The sequence below is a fragment of the Dendrobium catenatum genome, unplaced genomic scaffold (genome assembly GCF_001605985.2).
Source record: "Dendrobium catenatum unplaced genomic scaffold, ASM160598v2 fragScaff_scaffold_243, whole genome shotgun sequence".
Taxonomy (NCBI): domain Eukaryota; kingdom Viridiplantae; phylum Streptophyta; class Magnoliopsida; order Asparagales; family Orchidaceae; genus Dendrobium; species Dendrobium catenatum.
This window is the reverse complement of record NW_021318705.1, coordinates 1,929,834-1,955,341: the sequence shown is the minus strand read 5'-3', so window position 1 is coordinate 1,955,341 and position 25,508 is coordinate 1,929,834. Positions and strand designations below refer to the sequence as shown.

Here is a 25,508-nt window from a genome sequence, read left to right as displayed (position 1 = left end):
GTTTGCAAAATTTACCTTAGCTACAACACTTCGAATTTAATGAACGGATTCCTATGAAACATTTGGTATGTTCAAAAAGTTTACTTTGAACTCCTCATTTACATTTGTCATTTTCTTCCCTTCTTATTCTTCTCTATGTTTTTTCTTTGTCTTAAGTTTGCAAAATTTACCTTAGCTACAACACTTCGAATTTAATGAACGGATTCCTATGAAACATTTGGTATGTTCAAAAAGTTTACTTTGAACTCCTCATTTACATTTGTGCCACACCTTTCTATTCCTTCTTTTGACGCTTCATTTTTTTGATGGTAAGTGCTCTTTATCACAAGAAAAATTGTTATGTTTTTTGCATCATTAGCATCTCTTTTTTTGCTACATTCATTCTGCTTGTTGTTAACCGAAACTTCTCAGGTGATGCTATAGAAGCAATGCTTTGCGAAACCTTTGCAGGTTGGAGCAAATCTTTCAAGGAGCACTTTCCCAAGTAGTGCTATTAATCGAAAAAGACCCATAATAAACTTTGTTGTTTCCCAATTTCTGCTACGAAATATTTAAACCTGGAGCAATTCTTCTAACGAATAATACAACTAGTGATTATGGAATAACTAAACAATTTACAATAACGACATATTTTAGAGATTTTTTTCAATAATTTGGATAACCAAATAAGGCCTGATGTCCTCATGTTGGCAGGTTAGGGATTGCCGAATAAAAGAGACGGAGTGAGGCTTTATTTTAACAGAATGATATTTTTTATTGTCAAAATAATATTTGAGTGCTAGGAATATAATATTTAAATATTAAATATGTAATATAGAAGTATGCAAATCCCGCTTTCTTTTAATAATATTTTCAAAGTATAAGTTAAAATTTTTTACGGCATATCCTACACGTTATGTTTGTATACTCATGTCGGTAACTTATTCAATCTATACGTTGCTCCGCCGGAACAACAAACTCCACCGACCTATTCCTAATGTCCCCGAGTCCTCCGCTGCTGAAGGTGGAAGAACGCAAAGGATAGATCTGTCTACAAGTTGAGTTATCGTAGGATTTTTCCTCAAGTTCAGATCAATCGAGTTCTAACCCTGAACAATTACCCTCCGATCTCCCTGGCTACCCCTTATTGTTGAAGAGATCGAAGTGATCAAGATGCAGCAAGGGAGCGACTTCGGTTCCCAATACTACGCATATCAGTATCCTCCATCCCATCCGAACCCTAACCCTACTCCCAATCCCAACGAGTTTGCTCCTCCTAATTCGATTCATCCGTCATACGCCTCCGCTCCGCCTTTTTCCCATTATTCGTCCTCCATGTCCGCCTCTACCGCCCCTTACCCTCCCTTTTCCCAACATGCGGATCCCATCCCAACGGTACCGCCCTCGGCTCCATCGTATTCCCAGCCTCAATCCCAATCTCAAGACGCGGCATCGCAATACCCTCCCTATGCGAACTACAGTTCATCTCTCTTCCAGCCGGAGCTGTCCTCCAGTCCGGCGTTGGCGCCGTATTCTAATCTCCAGCAACCTTCTTCTGCCCCATACCATTCCTATGACTCCCATCACAATTATAACCTCCCAAATCCCAATCCTGATCCCACTCAGAGGTCCGATCTTACTCCTCCCGTCACCACCTCTGTCTACGCTCCTAGCGAAACCACCTATCAGGGTGGCGTCCCGAGATTCGATCATGGCGTTGGGTACTACAATGACAATTCTGGAAAGTATGACATGAACGCTGCCGGATCCTTCGGGCAAAGCCGGCCTGGTTATGATCAGGATTTTTATGAAAAGCGGCCGGAGCGGGAGTTTCAATATGGGCATGTTAGTGCGCAGGATGATGGATTAGGAGAGGGTGTCTATGCCTATGATGGCGGTAGATCAGAGCCGTACGGTGCTCGTGGAACGTTACCTAGGTCTTCATCTTCATCGGCTTGGGGCGGGTTTGATGATTATGGGAGGTCGACTAGCTTTTCTTCCGGTAGGGGTGACCAAGTTGGGAGTGCGGGTAAGATTGTTAGGGCGGTACCAAAGGCAGAAGCTCAGCAGGATGTTAAGAGTGGAGTGCAGAAATTCCGGGTTAAACTTTTGCCAGAAGGGACGAACGTGAATACCACCGACGTTCTTTGCCAGGTTTGAATGGATGGTCTGTGTTCTTTTAATTTTATTCTTAGCCTGTCGAGTTCAAGCTTCAATATGCTGGTGATGTTACTTTTTGCATAGTCAGTACTTTTTATCAAAATTAGGGCAGTAAATGAGCAGATCCTAGTCTAGCCAATCACTATCTTGTTCATGCTGGTTCATTTATTTTCATATCAAGTTCTAAGCAAATTTGAACGTGATCTTAAATTTAAAATCTTGTTCTAATTTATTTAATAATTTTTTAATGGAATTCAAACTGTAATGATGCCTCACTAATTATGTGTTTTATGCTAATGATATAAACATGTAACCTAATTGTAAGATGTAAATGAATTTACAATCTTTAATTAAAGTTGATATAAGTATTATCTAGAGTGATTTACATATATGGCACAAAAAATTTATGCATTTACGTAGCTAACACCTAACTTTTTATGTTTGTTTATATAACACTTAAATCTCTAAATCATGTAAAAATATTATTAATATTAACTTATTTAAAGTAAAGCACGTCTTTTCATGCATTTATTTTGATGTAATTTAGATGCTTAAGTGATATATAAAGAAATATAATGATTTAGGTGTCAAACATGTAAATATATAAGAAACTTGGGACATGTATGTGAATACCCCATTTGTTTGGTATTTTCATAAGATTTTACCTCTAATATATATATATATATATAGTTTTTAAAGTGCATGGACTATAAAAGAATTAATAGAAAAACATCAACATAACAAAATTAACACAAAAACATAAATATAAGAAAATTAGCATAAAAATAAAAAAATAAGTAACCAAATAAGAAATTAAGCCATCAATAAGTGAGCATTTTATAGAACGTTTTGCAAGCAATGTGGTAAAAAACAAGAACACTCATTTATTTATTTATTTATTTTTAAGCACACTCATTTATGAAACATGTAATAGAGCGAATTAATGTTCAAACTTGTTCATTTATACATTGGGCCTTAATTTTTTTTTTTTTTGGGTTCAAGCTTGTTTAATTATTTAAATAAGCAAACATAAGTAAGCTTTCTATGCATGAGTATTGAGTTGTTTGAATGCACGAATTTGTTTGCAACCCTAATCAAAGGTAGTTGTTTTTTGCTGGTCGTCTAATTTTTCTACATTTTCTTATCTTTCCATTTTTTGGTAATACCTTTCTTTACTGTTTTGAGACTGTTCATGCAATTTAGGTTAGTGTGATTGACTGATTGTAACTAGCTTTTCTTTGGCTATTTGTTCATTAATTTTTTTTCCTTGCTGATATCATTATGATCTTGAAATTTAGCTTTTTTCATGTTTAGAGTTTTTATAGGCAATGGTCTAGTAGTGAAGTTGCGCTTTGACATTATTGCTGGAGTAGTAAGTCATGCTGCCTGAGATATGATAAACTGTTTTGGTATTTTAAATGGAAACCTTAAGTTTGTGCATTGCATTTATAATCCTTGTGAAAGGAAATTTTCTTATGCTGATCTTATGAATATTTTTCAGGGTAAGACCATCGAGTTTCTGATAAAGATCGTGGTATTATGTAGTTATAACCGAGAATATGTAATTTGTGAGCCTTTTATTATCTTTCAGGCTAAGACCATCAAGCTGTCCATATTCAGTTGCAGTTCATGTTCCTGTACTTTCTGAAAATATTTTGATTGAAATGGCCTCATATACTGTAATTAATCTATGACTATTTTGTGAATTTATCCTTCTCTTGCTAGGATTTAGTTAGTCACTCGTGCTTCTTTGCAAGTTACATTTAATAGTGGGTGCTTGTTCTATCAATATTGTGCGCTGCCATCCTTGGCATGATGAAGCATTTAAATGTTTGACAACTTAATTTTGATTTACCGTTATGTTAAATTTCTTATTGGAAATTAATGTAGGACCATCATGAGGAGCTTTCTTCTCAATTTATTTTTGTGATACAGATGGCATAGTTTTCAAGCTCCGCATCATTACTTTGAAATATAACTTACTTTGGTAAAATGAAAAAATCCAGCAAGTTTGATGCATGGTTATTATGTTTGAATCTACGTCGATAAAGAACATCATCTTGCAGTGCTGTTTTTTTTTTTACTTTTTTTGTTTTTAGTTTTTCTTTATTCCTGCTACTGTTGGTATCTATTTGATTAAGTTTAATACCCTCTGGATTATGTTTAGATGCTACAAAATAAATTCCTTTAGCACTGTGGCTGGTATGATAGCCCATTGAACTGTGTTCATAAAGAACCATGTGTCCAAAGTTCATAATCCCAGTCATTGTGTTTAGACTGAACATCAAATTGTAATTTTGTTCACACAGATTGGTTTGGATGGAATTCGCATGCTGGATCCTAGTACTAGCAGGACCTTGAGGATTTATCCATTGGAAAATGTGACAAGATGGGAGGTAATGTTTATTATCTAGTTCATAGAAGTATACAAAAAATGCTGCTATTCATGCCATAGGAAATGTTATTTTGCTTATTTATGTGTTGATTTTGAGGAATTTGGATTTCCTTGTTTAGGTTCTAGATTCTTCCATATTCTGCTTTTGGTCTAAAAGCTCTGTTGATATCGAACCCAAACGCATCAGACTGAAATCTAATAGTTACACCACCACTACCATACTTGACACTGTAACTGCTGCATCTGTGCAGGTAAGAAATTTAAATCCTAAGTTGCTGTATTTGATGTAAATTTTCTTGCATGACATTTTTCATGAAGTATGATATGCTTTTTTTGGCTTTTTTTGTCTTGGGATTTGACCTAACATATGAATTTTGGCTTACAGGCCTGAGCAATGTCAAGTAAGAGTAGGACAAATTTCATATGCCAGTTTTCCAGGAGATAATATTAGAAATTTCATTTGAAATCTTGTTATCCATTTCCTTCTTCCTGATCTATGTACTAGTTACTTGCCTTCAGGATCTTTGTACTATGTTTATAGTGATTCAAACTTGATGAATTTTTAGAGTTTGAATTGCCTGCTCATGATGTATGTGGCACTTATTTTCTTTTTAATGTGTTCTGTACTGAGAAGAATGTTTATTTAAGCTTCCTAACCAAAAAGGTTTCGCATTCTGTTTACAATTTTACATTTATGCTAATCTTATGAATATGTCCAAATACCAGCTTAAGGAGATGGGTGGCAGTGATGTTGGCCGAAGCAGAGTAAGTGCTGATGGTGGCAAGCCATCCGAACAGGCAAATGAAAAGAAAAAGGGTTTGGCTGACTGGATGAACAAGATGAAACCAGGCAATGAGGAGAAAGATCATTGGGTAAACTGTGCTTTAATTTTGACTTAATTTCCCTGATATGGTTTGAAGTGAAATGACATGGTTGCTGGTTTTTTCTGTCATGCCTTCCTGCAGAGAAATGAATTATCTACTTCAATGTTTAAAATTGCGTAATCGGGTTTTGAGGCATAAGCCTCAAAATCAAAAAATTGCGTAAACATAAAATGATAAAATTTGTATATACTAATGAGTAAATAATATATAAAATATAAAAATGCACAAGATATGAAGTGAAATCAAAATATCCCAATAATAAGACAACATGAAATATTGTTCAACTCAAACTACATCTTTCCCAAATCATAGTATTCTTTTCATTAACATATAATTCCAAAAATAAATAGTAATGACATATCATATAAGAACTCATAAGTCATCAACATTGTCATCACTAAGGGGGTCTTCATTTGAATCATCATTATGATGAACTGCTCTCTGCCCTTCCTCCTCTCCTATAGAGTCCATGTTTCCCAATCAACTCCTTCCTCAATATCATTTATCTTCATCTTCCCTAAATATTTTTGAACAATTATGCTTTACTTATTCTACATTAAGAAAGCTTATACAAAGCATGCACTCATGAAGAAGCAGACTAACACAAACAACTATTATTAAAGATGATGAATATAATAATATACCGGTTTGCCGGGGGTCCAAGGGGGCGCTGCCCCCGAGCATGTACCTAGCTTTTTTTTTTTTTTTAATTTTTAGAGGTGGACGCCTCTCAACCATGAGGCGAGGCGCGCCTCAGTAAACTTGAGGCGTATTCCTCAAATATTGAACTCGTTGCGTGGGCTTTGAGGCTTAAATGGGAGAAATTGCGCTAAGGCACGCCTTGAGGGGATTGGAATTAGATTTAGGTGGTTTCAACGGGTAGAAAATATGCCAATTAGATGTTGGAGTAACATCCTTAATCTAACTCCAATATAGTAATGACTCTAATAGCTAGTTGTGATATATTTAGATTAGGGGTGTAAGTGAGCCGAGCCGGCTCGTGAGCCGGCTCGAACTCGACTCGTTAACAAGCTCGCGAACCGAGCTTATCGAGCTTCGAGCTCGAGCTCAAACTCGAGCTCGTTTATTAAATGAGCTCGAGTTCGAGCTGGTTCAGGCTTGGCTCGTGAGCTCGCGAGCCGGCTCAAAATTATTTAATTAATTAGATTAATTAGCTAACATATTTTTAGTTAAAAAAAATAAATCTGCTAAGAGGAGTTTGGGCATAGTTTTAAAAAAAGGATGGCTATTCAATAAAAATATACCTATTTCGGCCTATATGACAGGACTTCTGATATGATAGTACAACCTATATCTCATCTTCATTAATATAGGAGAGAAGTTTTAAGAAAGTATGAATAAAAAACTATTAATTACTTTTCCCAAAAAAATGTTGCAGGTTCATGCTAAAAACAAATCCTAGTGTTTCTACTTTTTAAAATACAAAAGGACAAGCGGCAAAATGAAAAATTAGGCGGGAAAAAATGAGAAAAATGCAAAATCTAATCATAATCAAGTAGCTCGCGAGCCGGCTCGAGCTCGTTAATAGTGTGACGAGCTCGAGTTCGAGCTCGTCTTTTGAGCTCGACCCGAGCTCGAGCTCGAGCTCGCTTTCCGACTAACGAGCCGAGCTCGATGGTGCCAAAACTCGACTCGTTTACACCCCTAAATTAGATGCCTTGAATTTATTATGCAGAAGAATAGTGATATATATGCAGATATAACTTTTAGAGTAAGGCTATATGGTTAAAATAGAGACGCGTATTAGGTATTTTGTGTGATAGGAACATGTCATAGGATTAAAGGTAAGTTTTATAAAATTGCAATTAGGCTAATGGTGTTATATGGATCTAAATGTTGTGCTAAGTTGAATGTAGCATAAATGAGAATGTTCAGATGGATATGAGGCAAAATTAGGAATGATAAATTAAAGAATGATTATATCAAAAGAGAGGTTGGAGTAACATCCATTGAAGATGAGGGGATTGGAATTAGATTTAGGCGGGCAGAAAATATGCCAATTAGATGATGTCATAAAATTAGAGTCATAGTATCATGAAGGAAAATATGTAGACCTAAGATTACATAAATAGAAGTTGTTCAAAATGATTTGTGAAGGATAAGTTTAACACCTCATACACGAGTCAACAAGAATGGGTGGAAGATGAGAATTCATAATGTTGATCATAAATAGTTGGCATAAGGCTAGTGATGATGATGATTACTTATTTACTATGGCTTATTTTAATAAATGCAACAATTTTGGACCTCATCAGGAGAGTTTCTGAGATTTGGGATTTATATTGTGGTTATGATAACTTGCAGTTTTGGCATCTTAGGGTGTTGGGGGAATAATTTTAGGTTTTAAACACTTTTTGTACTTTACCAATCTTAAGAAGCATATTTTTGTTGATGTACTTTTAATCTTCAATTCCCGCACTTTTTAGCAGTAGACATCTAGTTTCTACGGTGATCTTTGCTTTAATTTCTCATTCTAATGGTAAATCCTTATCAGTCCTATTGATAATATGTTTCTTCTTCAATACATCTTATGTTATTTTGAGTTTGCAAGCAGGCTTAATTCGCTCTTGCTAGAAGAAATTTATAATGGCCACCTGGGCTTCAGTTTTTATTCTGTTTATTTATCGTCTGTTCTAGATAGACTGCATCTATAGCAGCACCGCAAACAGATTGCTATGTGAAAAGTTTTAAACTTGAGTGTTATTAAGTTTACGGAGAAGCAGGAGCCTCTGACTGAGGATTGCATTATCATACGTTCTACAAGTGAATGTGATTAGTGTGGGTGCTTTGTAGATGCGTATATTAGGTGTTGCGCTTTATTACTAGTTGATATATTAATCATCTGCCAAATCTTTTTAATGAATTTCTTAAAATACATATTGGTGATTTCAGGTTCCAGACGAAGCCGTCTCACAATGCACATCTTGTGCCGTTGCTTTTGGGCCTTTTGTTCGTAGGGTAATAATAACTTTCTGAATTTTATTGCAATCTAGTGCCTGCTAAAATCCTAGACTTACAAAGTTCTATTTTCTGTTGTACTATATTTTTCAGCATCATTGTAGGAATTGTGGTGATATCTTCTGCGACAAATGTAGCCAAGGAAGAACTGCTCTAACTACAGATGAGAATGCTCAGCTAGTCCGTGTTTGTGACGGATGCATGGTATCTTTCTTTATCATGTATCTAATACTTTGCAATCTACGTAAGAAGAACATTACTAATGTTAAACTCGCTTAGGAAAAAATTATATATTTCAATTTTCAAGTACTTTTTATGCTGCTATAACTGGGGGTACCTTGTCCGCTAGCTAATTTCTTGTTCGCTCAACAACCAAACTCAGGTCAAACTCTTGACCCAGTTAATACAGCCTAGAAGTTTGATTGACTTCAATTAAGTTTTTTGAGGTTTGTCCAAAAATTTCCTGGAATAATTTTTTAAAATTAACAAAATAATTTTTGTATGATAGTACGTTTATGTTTTTAACAGATTGTAACACTATCTAATTAGTTAATTAGAGGGGCCCTGCTTCTGTCACACCAATGCGCATTGAATATTTTTCATCCTGAATTCTTTTGATGGTTTTCTCATTCCTAAACTAGTTGGTCCTGTCAGCCTACTTCTAATTTTCCCTGATTCGTGATATTAGCTCTCAGCTATCCTGAAGAATGCATATTTCTGTAATCATTGTGATACATGCAGCCGATTTGGCTGCCCAGTTATATGAATAAAAAAAACTTCAAAAGATATAGTCTGGTGATTTAGACTAAGGGACTGGTGGGGTCATGTTTTTCATAAAGCTGCCATACTTCTGTATGGACACTTTTTAGCCGCTTTTCCTAAATTATTTTTATGATGGGAAGTTGTTTTTTACAATCAAATATGATAAAGTGTGTTAGCTATAAGAAAGTTACTGTCCAATTTTTTCAAAAATTATTTACCATAACAACTTAAAAAAAAATTAATTTTCTCACAACAGCTTTTCAAACATTTATAAAAAATTGCTCTCCCAAAATAAATGACAAGTAACATATGTTGAGATGTCAATTATTTTTGTTGAGATTATGTAACTTTTAGTTGAAGTTGGAAGGGAGAATGTGATATTATTAAGATGCATGTATGGGAAATTTATGAGGGAGAGATTGAGAAATAATTATATTAAAGAAATTGTGGGAATAAAACCTAATGAGATTAGTGAAAAATAGATTTAGGTGTTTTGGACATGTACATTGAAGAATAAAAAATGAACCAATTAAGATTGGTAGTAAATAAAATTAATGTTGAATTATTAGGTAGGAATAAATGTAGATTGATGTAGGATGCTTATGGTCTATGATGCACCGACACTCCGCTTAAAGAGGGTATGCAGTGTCGGACACGTGTCAGACACGGACACGCGCTGAACACGGCATGGACACGTGTCCGACGCGACATTGGAGTGTCGCAATTTTAAAAATTAAAATTAAAATCGGACACGCGTGTCCGGTTATTAAATGATAAAATTGTCTGTTCTATTTAGCCTTTTCCACGAACGAGAAGCCCTATTTTTCCGATCCACAAAAGAAATCTTCTAGGGCGGACCGGTAGAGCTCCCAATCGATGCCAAACGGAGTCCGTTGCCTTTGCCTCCTGTTCCTTCGTCATTTTCGCTCGAGCCGAGGCCAAGCAGAGCTTGTCTTTCCCATTCCTTCGTTCTTGCGTGATTTTTGCGGTCATTCGAGGCAAAGTTCGAAATCAAGGCCAAACAAAGCACTTTCCGCGCGCAAGAGAGCCAATACCTGTAAGTGGATTTCGCCATTTCTTCTCTTCATTGTTGAAAAACCTAATGTACATGCTCGGTACTGCTAGGTATCGCTAGGTACATGCTCGGTACATGCTCGGTACCGCTCAGTGCATGCTCGATACCGCTCACTACATGCTCGTTACTGCTAGTTACATGCTCAGTACCGCTCAGTATTGCTAGGTACATGCTCGGTACCACCAGGTCGAACCCCGCCAGGGGGCTGTGCCCCCTTGGACCCCCCGGCAGACCGGTATATTGTTGTATTCATGTTGTCTTATTATTGTGATATTTTGATTTTACTTCATATCAATTTAATTTGATGTATTCATATGTATGATTGGTTTGTTAGCAAAATGAGCTCTGCTGCTGGCGGGAGTGGATTAGGTAAAGGTTCAAAAGAGCCATCTGTAGAAACTGATAAGCTGTTATGGTTTCATGTTACAAAGTTAGGAAAAACATTTGAAGGAGGGAATGTGTCATTCAAATGTAATTATTGTGGTGGCACCTACAAAGGATCTTATTCTAGGGTGAAGCACATATACTTAAAATTTCTGGCCATGGAATAAAAATGTGTCCTAAGATTACTACGTCGCAGTTGATTGAATTGAACAGACAAGTTGATGAAGCTGAATCTAGGATCCAAATGACACTCCCTAAAGAGATACATTTGCCATCTACTCATGGCTCATCCCACACTTCTTCCTCATCTGTGAGAGTTGATCAAGTTTTATCATTTAGAATTGAAGGATATGAAACAAAGAAAAGAAAATGAGTAGCCAGTAGTCATCTAGAGAAAGCTTTTAATTTGCTGCAGCGAGAGGAATTAGATGGTTAAATAGCAAGGATGTTTTTTTCAGTGGGACTTCCTTTCAATCTTGCAAGGAATCCTCATTATAAAAATGCATTCATTTTTGCATGTAACATCAACATCACATGATATGTTCCACCTGGCTACAATGCATTAAGATCGAAATTATGAGAAAGAGAAAGAGCACATATTGAGACATTGCTTGAACCAACAAAAGAAGCGTGAAAAGAAAAAGATGTTAGTTTGGTGTGTGATGGTTGGATAAATCATCAAAGAAGACCCCTTATTAATTTCATGGCCGTTTATCCAATGTTCATTAAAACAGTGAATTGTGAAGGAGAATACAAGGATAAACATTTTATTGCCAATTTGATTAAAGATGTGATAGTCATGATTGGGCCTTCAATTATTGTGCAGGTTATTACAGATAATGCACCTGTGTGTAGAGCTGCAGGATTATTGGTGGAGCAAACTTATCCCCATATATTTTAGACACCCTGTGTTGTGCACATTTTAAATCTTGCTCTAAAAAATATTTTTGCAGCAAAGAATATAGAGGCTAATGAAATCATCTATGTTGAATGCTATGGATAACAGATGTTGCAGATGACGCTGTTCTGATCAGAAATTTTATTATGAACCATTCGATGAGACTTTCAATATTTAATGATTTCTCCCACTTGAAAATGTTAGCTGTTGCTGAAACTCATTTTGTCTCTATAATAATCATGTTGAGAAGATTCAAACAAATTAAAAATGCTCTTCAATCTATGGTGATTAGTGAGAAGTGGTCTAGCTATCGAGAAGATGATGTTGGGAAGTCAAGGTATGTTAAAGAAAAGGTCTTAGATGATTTGTGGTGGGATAATGTAGACTACATTTTGGCTTTCACTGATCCAATTTATGATATGTTAAGAGAGGCCGACACAAATAAATCATGCCTACATTTGATTTATGAGATGTGAGACTCTATGTTAGCAACAACAACAACAACAACAACATCAAGCCTTTATCCCACTACGTGGGGTCGGCTACATGAATCCTTTTTCTCTATGTTAGCAAAAGTGAAAGAAATTATATACAGATATGAAAGAAGTAATATGATGAAGACTCAAGTTTTTGGAACATTGTCTATATCATTCTTGAAGATAGGTGGAGCAAAAGCAACACACCTTTGCATTGTTTGGCTCATTCATTAAATTCAAAGTATATTTATATTCATCTTTTAAATTAATTTAAATTTGTTGGTAAATGAACATATAATTTTATATGCTTTGTAGTTTGTATTATTTGAAGGTATTCAAGTAAAGAATCACTTCAAGAAGACCCTCAACGTGTCTCACCACAAAAAGATTTAGAAGTTTCAAATATGAGAAAGATATGCCTGAAAAGATATTTCTCAAATGAGGAGGAGAGAAGAAAAATTAATATAGAACTTGCAAAGTTCTTTGGATATTTAGATGATTTTGGTGATTAAGAATTTTTGGTTGATAGATTGAGGATGGATCAAAAAATGTGGTGGTTGATTCATGGAGCTTCAGCACCGCTTCTTCAAACAATAGCAATAAAACTTCTTGGTCAAGTATCATCCTGTTCCTGTTGTGAGAGAATTGGAGCACATACTTATTTATTCAATTAATGAAGATAAATAAAATAATTCCACAACGTGCTGAATATATAGTTTATGTGCATACAAATCTTCGTCTTCTATCAAGGAATTCCTCACTTTATATGACAGGTGATAACAAGAAGTGGGATGTTGCTGGAGATGGGTTCGAGTGCCTTGATGATATGGGATTATTGGAGGTTGCAAATCTTTTTCTAGATGAATCAGAGTTGAAAGCAATGATATTCAATGATGATGATATTGAAGGCCAAAGACCAACATCTGAATCTAATTCTATCATTCCCTCTATTGAGTAGTTTGACCTTCATGTTGTACTAAATGATTTTTTGCTTATATTTTTGTGGTTGTACTAGACATTTTGTACTAAACATCTTTATGTTATAAGCTAAACAAGTTATCATGAAATTGATTTATTATTGCTTGTCATTTTTACTATAATATCATATGAATTTCTATATATTATATTAAAAAAATATTATGTCGTGTCCACGCCACACCAGTGTCCTATATTTTTAAATATTGCCGTGTCCCGTGTCCGTGTCGTGTCGTTTCCGTGTCGCCATCTCCCTGTCGGTGCATCATAGCTTATGGTTCAATTGTTTACTAATGTAACCTATGATGAGATGCTCAATAAAACACATAAAAATCACAATTCAGATGTTCTAACTATCAACATTAACAAATATTAGTCACTTTTAATGCAAAATAACTTTTTTTTTTTTCATTTCAAACAATAATATAACATGCATAAAAATTTGAAACATCCCAAAAAAAATTAAGAGCATTTATTAAATCTCAACAATGTTTAATACTCACGCAACAAAATAGGAATCCAGGACATCATACTTGACAAAACTTCAATGGCTCACACATGAATAATTAAATGATACGAGATAGAGAATAGAGATCAGTTAGTATTAATTTAAGCATCATGCTTGTACAAAAACATTCTATGGAAGTAGTCGTTCAGACCTGCAAAGTGCTTAAAGAATTACATGTAACAGTACACAAATATTAAGAGAGAATATGAAGATTCCAACATTGGCAGAGGAAAGTTCAACATGGAAATAGTAGAAGTCAAGCTAGGAAAAAAAGTAGTGGAAGGCTTCGCACGGTGCTGAAGGAACCAAAGTAGAAAAGTGTCATTTGGGGCTAAAGTCTTGAGAATGCAAAGGTCGTAAAAGGTAATTAAGGATAAGTCATTGATTGCTATTGTTTCAGGGATCAAGTGACGTGTAGTGTGGGCTTGCAAAAGTCAGAAGGCAAGAAGGGAAATAGCGGGATTGGAGGTTGGAAACAATAAAGTAATGGGAAGCACATAAATTGATAACATGAAAACATTATTGGTAGGCAAAGGGAGGAAAAAAAGGGAAACAAATATTTCATTTAATTCTTCTTGAAGTTACTAACTTCTTAACCAAATATAAACCTGAAATATATTGAACTTGGAATGTCATGGGTCAGATCGAAACCTTTTAAGGATAGGCTTGTCTCGAAAAGATAACTAAAATAATAGAAAATGCATCCCATTATCATAGACACGAACTGCATTAATGAACTAGGAAATAAAAATCTAAAAAATAAAATAATAATAATACGCATGATGCTTAATGAATAAAAATATTTATATTGCTTCATTCTTCCTTTTTTAAAAAAATTGGCTTTGATGAAGTAAATATTTATAGTTTTCATGCAAATCTGGAAACCTTTGAGTATGAATCATCATAAAGAAGGATGACATCCCTTGACACAAGAAACATGTGATATCTACCATCAATAGTGGACAAAATCTTATAATTTACAAAATTAATTGTGGAACAAGAGTAGAAAATCTATTGAGTATGGTGTTGGATGTTAATTTGCAAGGAGAAAATGGAAAGCAAAGAATATTCAATATTAGTTTATTAATCTCAACAAGAAATGGTTTTCTTTTCTACTAAAAGCTCAAATTCACATTCAGGAGTCCACTCAATTCGATTAATGTTCTAATTGCAATTTAGGTTTAGATTCAATTGCTATTTCATTTCAATTTAGGTTTAGATTCAATTGTTGTTTCATTTTCAGTGTGAAGGTTAGTTTCTAATGAAGATGTAGATATAAAGTTGACCTCAAACTCCAATTTAATACCTAATTCAAGCTCATATTCTAACTCTTGTTTAAGTATAAGTTTAGTTCATAGTCATGTTCTAACATAGATACATATTTTAACTAGATATAATCAAATATATATTCCAATTGCAATTGTAGAACTTCTTTTGTATCTAATACATCATCGATGATGTATTCATGAACTATACTTATTTATTAGGATCATATCCGACTACACATGATTCTTCTGTCGTATGGTTGACATTAGGGGTGTAAGTGACACGCCGACTTGTGAGCTGGCTCGAGCTCGACTCGATAAATGGCTTGTGAGACGAGCTCGATGAGCTAACAAGCCAAGCTTGAGTCACTCCTGATTCTATTCGTCAGCTCGCAAGCCGGCTCATTTAAAAAATATTAATATAAATTGCACTTAAAATTTAACATATATAGTTTTAAGTTCAAAGATGTTAAAAATATTTTAAAAATATAGCTCACTTATTATATTAAGTTATTTTTATTTTCTACTTTCTCATTATTTTAACCATTTTATTATAATAATTTCTCTTATCATAATCATTTTCTCTCTTTCATGCTAAACAAGATGACTCGTGAGCTAGCTCAAGAGCCGTTTCGAACTCGAAAAATAAAGCTCAGGCTTGAACTCTATTAATTAATAAAGCTTAAGCTCAAGACAGGGGTAACTCGAGCTTGTCTCGACTTGTTTACACCCCTAGTTGATATGCTTCAGAAGAGATTTAAGGATTTCTTTGTAGAGACTTCAATTTGATTTCTCTCATTGATTATTTGGTCTTAATTTGTTTAAAAATTATTAATTTGGTTTTGAAAAATAAATAAAATTTGATCGCAGTCATATGTTAACTAACTTTGATATTGAATCCTATTTCTAATCATATTAATATCATGCTTGAGAGAAGGTAATAGTTTTTCTTTTGGGATTTTAATTATATGTGTGATTGTCCTAACATAACGCTCATAACATGCCTTGATATTTAAAATTTGGATAAAGCCTCATTTAGGGTTTTTGGTAGATTGTAGCTTACTTTGTTAAATTGTTCATGCTATTGATATTTATACTCACTAAATGACAAATATTATAATTTATGTTTTAGTTTAGGCCACTTATTTGTAATACTTTGTCAAATGATTGTGAACCACTAGCACATACAAGTTGTTCAAAATCATATTAATGGTAATCTTCAAAGAAGTATTCCAAATTGTCAATGAAGTTTGAAAATTTCTCTAGATTATACGTGTTGATTGAATGCAAGCATGTAATTTAAATCCTTTTGATAGTTAACTTGTGTTTGTTTAGGGCTTTGACTTGCCAATTTTCTTTAAGGTGTATCTTTTATGAATCTTTTGATTGATCAAAGCATTATATCCTACTTTTAGTATGTGATGATGTTATAATAAGTTATGATATCAATTTGATACATGACACTTAAGGTTCTAAGGTTAACTGATGCAAGTTAGGAAATGATGGAACAATGAAACACACAAAAAATCATTATTCATAGATTAACATTTCTCAATTTTAGCAAAGCTTGTTCAACAAACATGTTTTTTTTTTCCTTTCAAAACATAATGTAATAGTAATCAAAATTTAATATCTTACAAGAAAGCAAATAAAAAAGTTTAGTAATGCCCATGATTTTCAATACCCAAAAAGAAGGATCACGATTCACGATGCCCAATAAGAAGGAATTGACTTGTTAACTTATCGTACACAAATCTCTCTACATATTTTTAAGGGTTAATATTTTTAGTTCAGCATTGACTTGTCCCCAGTACAGTATGAGATTTTGTTTTTTTGGCTATTAATGTAATATTATTTCATAAAAAAAAAAAATGTAATATTATTTCATCTACAGGCGGAAGTTACTCAAAACTTGAGCATTGCTAAGGAGGCTGGCAACCGTTCTGCTGTGTCGCAGACACATGAAGATCTTGCTAGGAAGCTACAGGTTGATTTTCATTTTGGGTTTTTGAATATCATTTTAGTTTCATAACTTATGCTTCTAAAATATGTTAATGATGATATTGATAGGAAGTAGATGTAATTTCTATCAAATCAGCAAACCACAAGAAGAATTTGAGAAGAAGAACACACCACAAAACTTTTTATTGCAAGAAATATGAAAGAAAATAGCAAGATACAGTTAGATCTTCAATTGGAGAGGAAGATCCGGCTACCGCAAATCCTTAGCCGCCAGCTAGAGCCTCACAACCTAAGAAAACCTAAATTCAGCAAACACCAGTATCCTCCCCCGAACCCCAGCATAAACAAACTACTTAAAGCATACAAAATATAGTCAATGTCAAAATAGCCCTCTTCATTTGCCCTCCTAACTAACCTCCCTACCCCTTTGAATTTTTTTCCCCCGAGTCCCATCCTAAGGGTTGCGGACTTTCCAGGGAGAATCTTCGCCTCTACCTCACGTAACTCCCTGGCCAGCCTTGGAGGGACCGGTCTATCAATACCCCCCATCCCAAAGACCCACTTTGTCCGCAAGGTGGAAAGACATAAGCTGCTACTGCTTCATCCTCTTGTACGGCTCCCTTGATTTTTTCATCATCACAACGATGAGAATCTAAAGAGTGCGGTCCTTATATATGTTACATTGTTTATATCTTTCATCACAATTGAAACACAACCAACCTCATTGCCCTCTTCTCTTGTAACTCCATCTCTGTGAACTTCCCGACGTTTCCCCCAGGTCTCCCTCCTACAGTCTTCTTCTTCGGGGTCTCCCTAAGAATACTTGATGTTGGCTCCTTGGATGAAAAAAGGTAGGGATCATCCTGTACAAACCTCCTGAGCTATTGCCTATAATCCTCTCTTATGGTGCCTCTGACCTCCACTAATTGGGCTAGTTCCATAACCTCTTCCAAATCACGAGGCATCATCACTCTAACTACTGCCCGAATCTCTAGTTTTGAGCCTTGTCATAAAGTTCCCATTTAGTATATTCTTCGAAAGCCGGTCTAGTTGGCTGGCCAGGTGCTCAAATTGCTCATGGTACTGCACCATTGTCGTCTCCTGCTTTAGATCAAAGAATTGTTCATAAAAATCTCTCCCCTGTTGGTTTGGAAACATTACAACAAGCAGTCCTTAAACTTCCTCCAGGTCCATATGAGCTATCTCGTATCCGTCCACTGGTACCATGCCAATGCTTTTTTCCTCTAAGCACATTATGGCTGTCATCAGTTTCTCCTACTTCGTTAACCAATTGATGGTAAAATACCTTTTCACCTTGTAGATTCAACCATGTGCATCCTCTCCCTAAAAAATAAGCATCTTCATCTTCCTTATCCTCGGAGCTCTTCCGTTCCCCCTATTTATGCTTGTACCCATACCCTTCATCAAAATTCTTGTTCTCCTTTCAAATTCAACACTTCTTCTATCATAATCTACTTCTCTTCTTTCAAATTTAATCCCTTCCCTTTCAAATTTTGTACCCCTCGGATTATAATTAGTCCCTCTTATTTCAAATTTAGCATCCATTCGATCATGCCAAACCCCCTCACGCCTCTCCACATACCCTCTACCAAACTTATCCATAGGAATAGGCTCTCGGGGAGGCACTCTCTTCTCTCTCTAAAATATCCATCTCCTGATCTTACCTTCGCCTTATTGGATTAGGATTTTCCCCACTTAGTCGTCGACTGCTCCTGTTGCTTCTGACCTCGAGCATCTTCCTCATCATCTCCTCCATGATAGCAAACTTTCTATCGATCTTCTCACGGATGGCTAAAATTTGAGTTTCTAACTCTGAAATTTTTTCCTCAAACTCTCATTTCAGTTGTCCGTTCTTCCCTTCCATTACTTCTACCTTTCTTCTTGTCATAGGTAATTAGATCTAGGCTCCAACAACAAAAAACAACTTTGATGTGAATCTGGCTTCCAAACAGCAAAAATCAGCAAGAACGGAGAAGAAAATGTAGCAAAATTCAAAGAGTGTGACTTGTATTTGAACCAAAAAAATTGTTCTGATACTGATTTGATAGGAACTAGATGTAATTTCTACCAAATCAGAGAACTGCTAAGAGAATTTGGGAAGAACACATTACAAAATTTTTTATTGCAAGAAATATGAAAGAAAATAACAAGATACAATTGGATCTTCAATTGGAGAGGAAGATTTGGCTCTCCGAAATCCCTAACCGCCTACTATAGCCCTCACAACCTAAGAAAACCTAAATTCAACAAACACCAGTATCCCTCCCCTAAACCCTAGCATAAACAAACTATTTAAAGCATACAAAACATAGTCGATGTCAAAACAGCCCTCCCTTCTTCCTTTTCCCTCTCTACCGAGGATCCCCATGGGGTGCGGACTTTCTCGGCGGAATCTTCGCCTCTGCCTCCCGTAATTTGACATTCTTAAGTCCTTTGGAATATGATCACGAATGCTAGCCTATTGCTGTATATTTGTAAACTACTGCTTTAGTTTATATGTGGATATAAAAATATTCATGCTTTATAGGTTTTTGATTGATAGACCGCACCATATGATGTTATTTTTTTCTGTTTGCTATGGTAAATACAATAATAAACATGATTTGCTATGACATTTTTTATATTTTTTTAAATTCGATAATAAACATGATTTTTTAATAATATAGTGTATTTTTATCTGATTCCTAAAGATTTAATTTATGCAAGTTATTGAATTCTAATATATTTGTTAAATTTGCGCCATCTAACAGGAAGAGATGGAGAGAAATCGCAAGCCTTCATCGGGTAATTTGTAACGAATACGTGAGCTTGCTTATTTATTACACTCAGGCGGACTTTATAGTAACATTATTCTGTGTTTTTTCTTATAGATTCGAAATTGTCTGATTCATCTGGAAAGAAGATGAGGGAAGTGGCGTGTCCTATCTGCACCGTCCATTTACAGGTATTCATTTTATCCATCATTATACCTCTAAAAAAGAAAATAAAAAATTGTATTAGGAGATTATCTCAAAAGTCGGATTTATTTTAAGATAAGTGCAATACATGAGTAATTAAATTATTGGTGCTGATTTGCAGGTTCAAGTTCCTAACTCAGGTTCTGAAACAATAGAATGTGGTGTTTGCCAAAATCCATTTCTTGTGAGCGCCCATTGATGATATTATCTCTATCTGGTCTCATGGTGGAGTGGCGGTTGTTTAGTTTCTTCCCTTCCCTTCCAACCAATGTAATTGTTGTTGTTCTACAGTATATCTATCTATTGATTGCTTCCTCTCTTCCCACTGCACGCACGCACTTTGTTTATTTATTTATATCAAATTTATTATAGATTATTTGGGAATGTGGTGGTTGTCGTTTGATTCTTGTTTTACTGTATATCTATACATATATGTATGTGTATGTGTGAGTTGAGCTTTCTGTTTTCTGAGATTTTTTTTTTTTTCCTTAAACAATTGGATAGGCCAACACATAGTAAATTTTTATTTCCTAAATAAAGCTAAATTATGTTGATGAAAGATAAATTGGGGATAGGCGAGTTGTAATGTATGCTTATTTGGTCCCTGAGTGTTTTGCTGTAGTGTAGTTATTTAAAAAAAAATAATAAAATTAATATAAAATAAATCTAACGCCAACACTTCAGTAAATGCTTCTCAATTTATTTAATGCAAATACTGATATTGAAGCATTATTTTCTCGAATATAATAATTTTATTCATTGTATGCAATATGCCACTTTCTCTTTGGGGTATTTTGGCTTCGTCAATAAAGCGGAAGTTCTTTAAGTCATCATTATGCATGTGATTTGTATTAATGACGAGCTAACGAGTTATATCTGTTGGCCAAGTTTGAGCCAAATAAAACATAATGACCTGACTATATTCCTATTCCGTTTCGTCCTCTCATCGTTTGCTTGATAATCTCTCGTGCTTATGGCTGAACTCGCCAATTTCAGGCACATTAACAATCTCTTCAAATGAAGTGGGCCGGGCCGTCATCACCTCAGTTCGTCCACAAGCCCCACTAAGCTAAGCAACCATTGGGCGTAACATACAACAAAATTCGAAAAAAAAAATAATAATTCCACAAATGCAAGTAAACATAAATGAAGGAGGTAGCAATTGTTATAGGCTTTTAATACATGCATTATAAGGTAGCAATTGTCACTTTCAAACTGCTTCAACTTTATGATCATTTTTATTTCTTTCTTAAAATTCTTGAAATTTTTTGAAACTGGACAATAAATCGATAAGAATTCATACGACAGTCAAATCATATCTTCAACAAAGTCAAAATAAAGCACAGAAATAATTGGAAACAGATTGTAAATCCTAAACCTGCTACAATTGATGTTGGGAGTCATGGCCGAGTGAGATACTGATCGATTGTTTTTCTCTCCCGAACCACAGGCCTGGGCATACTTACACTAATTTCTCTTTTTTTAATATTTCCACTTTGGTGTTCACAATTACCAAAAAGAAAACTTCTACTATCATAACTATAAATTCAAGGAAAAAAGTAAACATAAATAATAACAGATCTGAGCCAATCATAAGTTACGCTTCTACCCAAGAATTTTCATTAACACAGTTCAAATTCTAAAGAAGCAATCTAACCCAAAACTTAACTACGCAAGCTTCGTTATTTTCTTCATTCAATAATCTAATATTTATAACCTGAAAGCTCCAGCTGAAGATTCCACACTCATGAGAGGAAAGAATATCTCGACTTAATCTGTATTGTTCTACACAAGTGGGCCATTCTTACCCGCCCTTCTGTAACAGAACAGTTTCGTCTCCTCATAATGTTGCATTGGAAGGCGCGAAAGATCCTGTAGCCATGAAATAATAACAGATGTGTGCTGACGGTAAATAAAATTAGTCCCTGCATTTCAAAAAAGTAAACCGAATAAGTTAAATCTAATTTATAAAAATGGGAAGAATTCTAACAATATGGACATTATAAATGAAGTGTAAGTATAGCATACTAGCCGCTTGAATAGGCAAATAATTTAGTTTAATCATAATAAATCTCAAAATCATTAAATTTATTTGGGATGAAAAAAATATATTATTAACCAATTAAAATCATAATACAAGAATCTAATGAATTTTGAAAACCAGAGCTTGAGTATTGCTTCTTTCATTACCCTTTTGCATGGCAATTCTAAGGTTTTAGTAGCATTTTCGTTAAACATTTGCAGTTAAATCTCAGTAGTCTGCATCAACATCTCCATATCTTAGAAATAAAATGAAATTTGAAGCCAGTAATCCGATCAAGAGCTCATTATATTGGGTCAGCAATAAGATCAACTCCGTGTTATCAGAAATATGCAGTATAGCTATATATAATCTCACATAAATCTGACAAATAATTAGGATATAATCATAACGACCATCAAAATTACAATAATTTGCTTATTAACAGTGAATATTGAATATGCTAAACTGGGTGTGGTGGGAAGAGAGAGAGAGAGAGAGGGCGGAGCTGACAGCGGTTCATCATTGCCTAACTGCTAGGCTGCGAATAGTAAGTACACAGTTAAAAAAAAAAAGAAAACTAAATGTTTGGAGCAAGGACTCGTCCAATAGCCACCATACAACTACATTAATTGCGACTAATCAAATTGAGAGAGAACAAGGATTCCAAAAAGAGAGGAAGAGAATTGATGGATAGAGAAAGATAAGTACATGGAATATTCAGGTATCTAAAAAGGATAAAAATGATCCCAGGCTAAGATGATCCTTTTGAAAGAGTTGAAATATTGAACATTATGCCCGATAGAAAGAACCATACATTCACTAAGGGATCATTTGGTTGCTAGTGGATAGAGAACATGTTTTAATTAAAACATGAAATTCGTGCCATCATTTAGTTTTTTTTTTTTTTGGAGACATTTAGGTCATTTAAGGCAAACTCACACACACAACACAAACACAAAGACTTGAATCCAAGACCTCTTAGTTTGAAACCTAAGCTCTCAACCAACAGATCAAAAGTAGTTGTGTCCATCATTTAGTTGAATATGATAACAAATAAACATGAATTTTAAACTTCACAAACCTACTACAAGCAAAGATTTTGTTCAAACAAAAAAGAGAACAAAATTTTCTCTTGAAATTGCACTTTACTCTGCAAGCAACAAAATGGACCCTGAGCACTAATAAGCAAACTATTCAACAGCCAACAACTCCTAAATGCCTGAAAAATGTTTTCAAATTCATCGATGGGAATAATGTCTAATTTTATCATATGGATCAAAGAATGACCTGCTAGGAGAATAACAGTGAAGGAAAAGATTCTGTGGAAGAATTTAACGAGAAGAGCAAAAAAGGTGATTTACTACAACTGATGAATTTTCCTTGGATGTTATAAGAGTATTTAAAGAAATAGTGATAAAAAAAATTAAATGAAAATTTAAACTTAAAAGATATTTTTAGTAATAAATTGCCGCAAATATATGTATTTATTAATATACCACCAATGCTATATAATAATTGTCGTAGGACCCCAACCATCTAACTCATACCACCAATGCTATATAATTACTATTGTAGGATCCCAGCCATCTAACTCATACAGCACTCTAAAACCCTTTAACTATATATGTTACTAGTAGAGTTAAAATTATTAGTAGAATAAAAGACATTATAACTAAGATTAAAGTATGCTCTTAATTGCATTGTGCCTTGCCCCATCAAGCTGTAAAGGTCCATCCTTTTAGCATCTTCTCCTCAGTTAGGGTTCTTCTCCAAAGAAATAAGAGAGACAGAGAGAAAACATGCTTCATTCTGATCTCTCAAAATCCTATAGATATCTGCTCAGAGAACAAGCCTCCACTTAAATCCCCCTTCAGACCATTTAGATATACTCAGACTCTCAGAGAACAAGTTTCTGCTTGGATCTCTCTTTAAACTCTCTGTATCTGCTTAGAGAGCAAGCTTACACTCCGATCTCCCGTCTTAAGCCATAACAACCTAAAATCATATTGGCTGCACAAGTTGCAACTTGAGTTCATCCTTTATGCGTTGAAATTGTAAATAACGGGGAAGGTGGAAAGCATCAGCCATTGCTTTATGTAGTCATTGCGGCTAGGTTTGTAAAGTAATTTATGCACTTGACGGTCAGCTCAATGTTGATTCATGTAATGCTCATTTATATATGTTTATTTATCTAGTTGAACAAACTCAAGTAAAATTTTTATATCTCGACATATAAATGAACAAGTTTGAACATTGGCCAGCTTGATTCGTGAGCATACTTGCTTTTTGTTCAACAAATAGCTCGTAGCTAAAAAATGTTAATTTAATAATGACTTAATTACTTCTTAATAACTCATTCAATATTGTTATATTAATATTCTTATGTTCAGTGCACTTCAAAAGTTATTTAAATTAACTGAAGTATAAGATGAAAATATGTAGCAACATGAATAGATTAAAAGACTTGTCTATTTGTTTGAATCATTAATATAATACATATATTCAATTAAACTTGTTTAATAAAGAACGATTATAGCTCAAACTCAATAATAATAATTATAAATAGGCTTGAACAAGCTTTTGAAAATTGATATTCATACAAGGCTCGAACATTTGTATAATGGGTTTTTGGCAATGTGAGGGTGCAATATTATCCACGTAGGTTTGTAGTGTACTTGATGAACAACTCGATACTCGTTTGTATAATGCTCGTTTATATTTGTTTATTTACATAATTGAACAACTTGAATAAAACTTTAAAGCTCATCATATAAAAATTAACAATTTTGAACAATGACTTGCTTGTTCATTTATGTCATGAACATACTAGTTTGTTGTTTAACAAATAACCTGCTAAAAATATGAAAACTTATTTCATAATGGTTTAATTTTTTATTGATGACTTATTATAAGTCATTGTATCAAAATTTATATAATTAATATTTTTTAAAAATTATGCATATTATGATGTATATGTATTAAATAAATAGCTAGATATATAGTTTTAAATAGTGTCTTAATAATTTTAAACTTCACCAAACAATTTAAACAACAACTAATGAATTATGCCAAAATTTTTTTATTAAAATCTATAAATTCAGTGATGGTTTCTAGTAGTAATTAGGCTATATGTTTAAATGATTAGTATCAAACATATAATCAATTAGGCTTGATTAAAGCTCAAAGAGAAAATTAACAAACAAGCTTGAATAAAATTTTAAAACTCAAATCATGTTTAAACTCAGCTCAAACTCATAAGAAAATAAATGAACAAACTTGAAAAATGCACTCGACTCTGTTCATTTATAACCAAACATCTGAGGTGGTGAAATTTTGAGGGAAAATATGAACATATTTATGTCTTTTTACTCAATTGATGGTTGTGATAATAGAATAACAAAAGTGAAGCATGATACAAATGTGGTGGACTTGAATGGAGGTTTTCAAAACCATGGACCTATTTGAAACATGGCCCAAATATGAAAACCCCGGTTGATTTACCTATTATTATATTATCCTCTCAAGCTCTGAGCTCCTAATTTAAATTCTTATTATTAAAAGCTGCAAGGATTCTTTGCTTACCAATAGAGGAGCAGGGACCATCCTTAAAACCCCTACCAAGTCCTAACTCATTGTAATAACTTAGACCAATTGAAGAATAAATGAGGTTTGATCTCTTTCCCTTAGCTCCTACCAATAAAAAAAATAGAAGAACAAGAGTAGGCTAAGATTCCTCAATTCTCTATGATATATCTCGCTGCCTTCCCTAGCAATAGAGAAGGCTAATCACAGTTTTACAAAATT

General features: G+C 34.3%; 1 protein-coding gene across 2 annotated transcripts; it reads left to right on the top strand.

The window, feature by feature from the left end:
* The first annotated feature begins 954 nt into the window (after nucleotides 1–954).
* On the top strand, nucleotides 955–20,142 carry LOC110102086 (protein FREE1). Of its 2 annotated transcripts, XM_028693251.1 has the most exons (11): nucleotides 955–2,133; nucleotides 3,641–3,700; nucleotides 4,449–4,535; nucleotides 4,654–4,785; nucleotides 5,261–5,407; nucleotides 8,333–8,398; nucleotides 8,492–8,602; nucleotides 16,636–16,728; nucleotides 19,475–19,508; nucleotides 19,595–19,668; nucleotides 19,803–20,142. In XM_028693251.1, the coding sequence occupies exons 1-11, from the start codon at nucleotides 1,153–1,155 to the stop codon at nucleotides 19,878–19,880; spliced, it is 1,863 nt and encodes a 620-aa protein (XP_028549084.1). In that variant the 5' UTR covers nucleotides 955–1,152; the 3' UTR covers nucleotides 19,881–20,142. The 2 variants fall into 2 exon arrangements, with proteins under 2 accessions (XP_028549084.1, XP_020685918.1); XM_020830259.2 differs by lacking the exon at nucleotides 3,641–3,700 and having other exon boundaries at nucleotides 958–2,133.
* Nucleotides 20,143–25,508: the final 5,366 nt, after the last annotated feature.